Source organism: Manacus vitellinus, unplaced genomic scaffold (assembly GCF_001715985.3).
Source record: "Manacus vitellinus isolate BGI_N305 unplaced genomic scaffold, ASM171598v3 scaffold_32_pilon, whole genome shotgun sequence".
In the NCBI taxonomy this organism is placed as follows: domain Eukaryota; kingdom Metazoa; phylum Chordata; class Aves; order Passeriformes; family Pipridae; genus Manacus; species Manacus vitellinus.
The window spans coordinates 3,229,206-3,230,691 of NW_021940460.1; the positions used below are offsets into that span (position 1 = coordinate 3,229,206).

Sequence of the window (1,486 nt, forward strand, 5' to 3'; positions counted from 1 at the left end):
CCGTTCGTAGCCCGGCGCAGCCTTTGCATCCCCCCGGGATGCTCCAGGCAGAGCAGAGGCATGGAGACAGTGCAGGAAGAGAGGGTTCGCCCCTGGGTGGACTCCGACCCCCGCCCAACAGGCTGCTGGATCTGCCTGGATCTGCCCATTTCTCCCAGTGCTGACACACATCCCACGCTCCCGTCCCCGCAGTTCCAGAGTCTGCAGCAGGAGCGGGAGATGTGTTTGGCTTCAAACTGTACCCAGGCCAGGGTGAACCTGTCCCTGCGCCCGCGGCTGGAGGACGGGAAGGCTTCCCTGGCCATCAAGTACCAGGAGCTGCGGGAGATCCGAGAGGCATGTTGGGACAAGCAGCAGCGCCTGGGTGAGTGGGGTGCAGCCGATGGGATGGGGCAGAGCCTGGGATGGCCTGTATTAATTAATATGAGGGTCCAGGCGGGCTCAGCATCCTTGAACCTGCCCCAGGGAAATGGTCCAGTCATGATCAGGAGCGGTGGGGGGATGACGCTGCCTGTGACACAGCGAACCCTCGGCTGGGACCAGTCATAGAATCACAGAATGGTTTGGGTTGGAAGACACTTTAAAGATCATCTCGTTCCACCCTCTGCCATGAGCAGGAACACCTTCCACCAGACCAGGTTGCTTCAAGCCCTGTCCAACCTGGCCTTGGACACTTCCAGGGATGGGGCAGCCACAGATGCTCTGAGCAGCCATAATGCCAAGGTGGGATGCAGGTCTTGGTGTGCAGGTGGCCCCAGGGATGTGTTTGGGAGTGTTTCAGTTCAAGGGAGGGGGGAGCTGATGCTTTGGGATGGGAAAGGTGGCAACCCCAGCAGTGGGGACACCCATGGGAAGGTTGGCAGCCCCATCCCCTTCTGACACACAGAGGCTTACCTGGAGAAGTGGAGCCCACAGAGCGCCCTGGGCCAGCTCCAAGCCAGGCTCGATGCCTCTGAAGCAGAGTCAGAGGTGAGTCAGCTGAGACCCCTGTGCTGCTGCCCTCTCCTTGCCTGGGCCCTGGACTGCTCTCCATGCCTTCCCACATGCCAGGGTCTGGAGAAGAGTCCAATGGTCCAGGAGTGCCCCCTCTGAGGTCCTACAGCTCTTTTGGCTTGATGGTGTCCCACTGTCCATCCTGCAGGTACAGATAGAGCAGTTCCTGGCCCAGGACCTGCCCCTTGAGTCCTTTCTGGAGTCCTTCTGCCAGAGCCGCACACGCTCCCACATCTGCCGGACGCAGCTGGAGAAACTGCAGGAGCTGCTGCAGAAGGACCAGGTGCAGAAGGACCAGGTGGGGAGGGACCCTGCGGGCCCCACGAAGTGCCCAGGTGCCCCGGCTAGCCCACCACCAGCCCGCCTTGCCCCGTTACGGAGTGGAGTAGCCCCCAAAGCCTTCGATCTCTCCTACGGCTTTGTGCCCGCCTTCCTCATCCCCTCGGAGGCCGTTGTGCCTTTTCCCGTGCCAGCTGCGCCTCCCAAGCACCAT

At 61.6% G+C, this 1,486-nt stretch overlaps 1 protein-coding gene across 1 annotated transcript; it reads left to right on the plus strand.

Moving 5' to 3' along the window:
* Positions 1 to 14: 14 nt before the first annotated feature.
* Positions 15 to 1,480, plus strand: VPS37D (VPS37D subunit of ESCRT-I; the record flags this gene model as incomplete). Its single annotated transcript, XM_008919565.3, has 3 exons — positions 15 to 364; positions 887 to 969; positions 1,142 to 1,480. Coding segments are annotated over exons 1-3 (726 nt in total), but the record flags the coding sequence as incomplete, so codon positions are not given.
* Between the last annotated feature and the right edge of the window lie 6 nt (positions 1,481 to 1,486).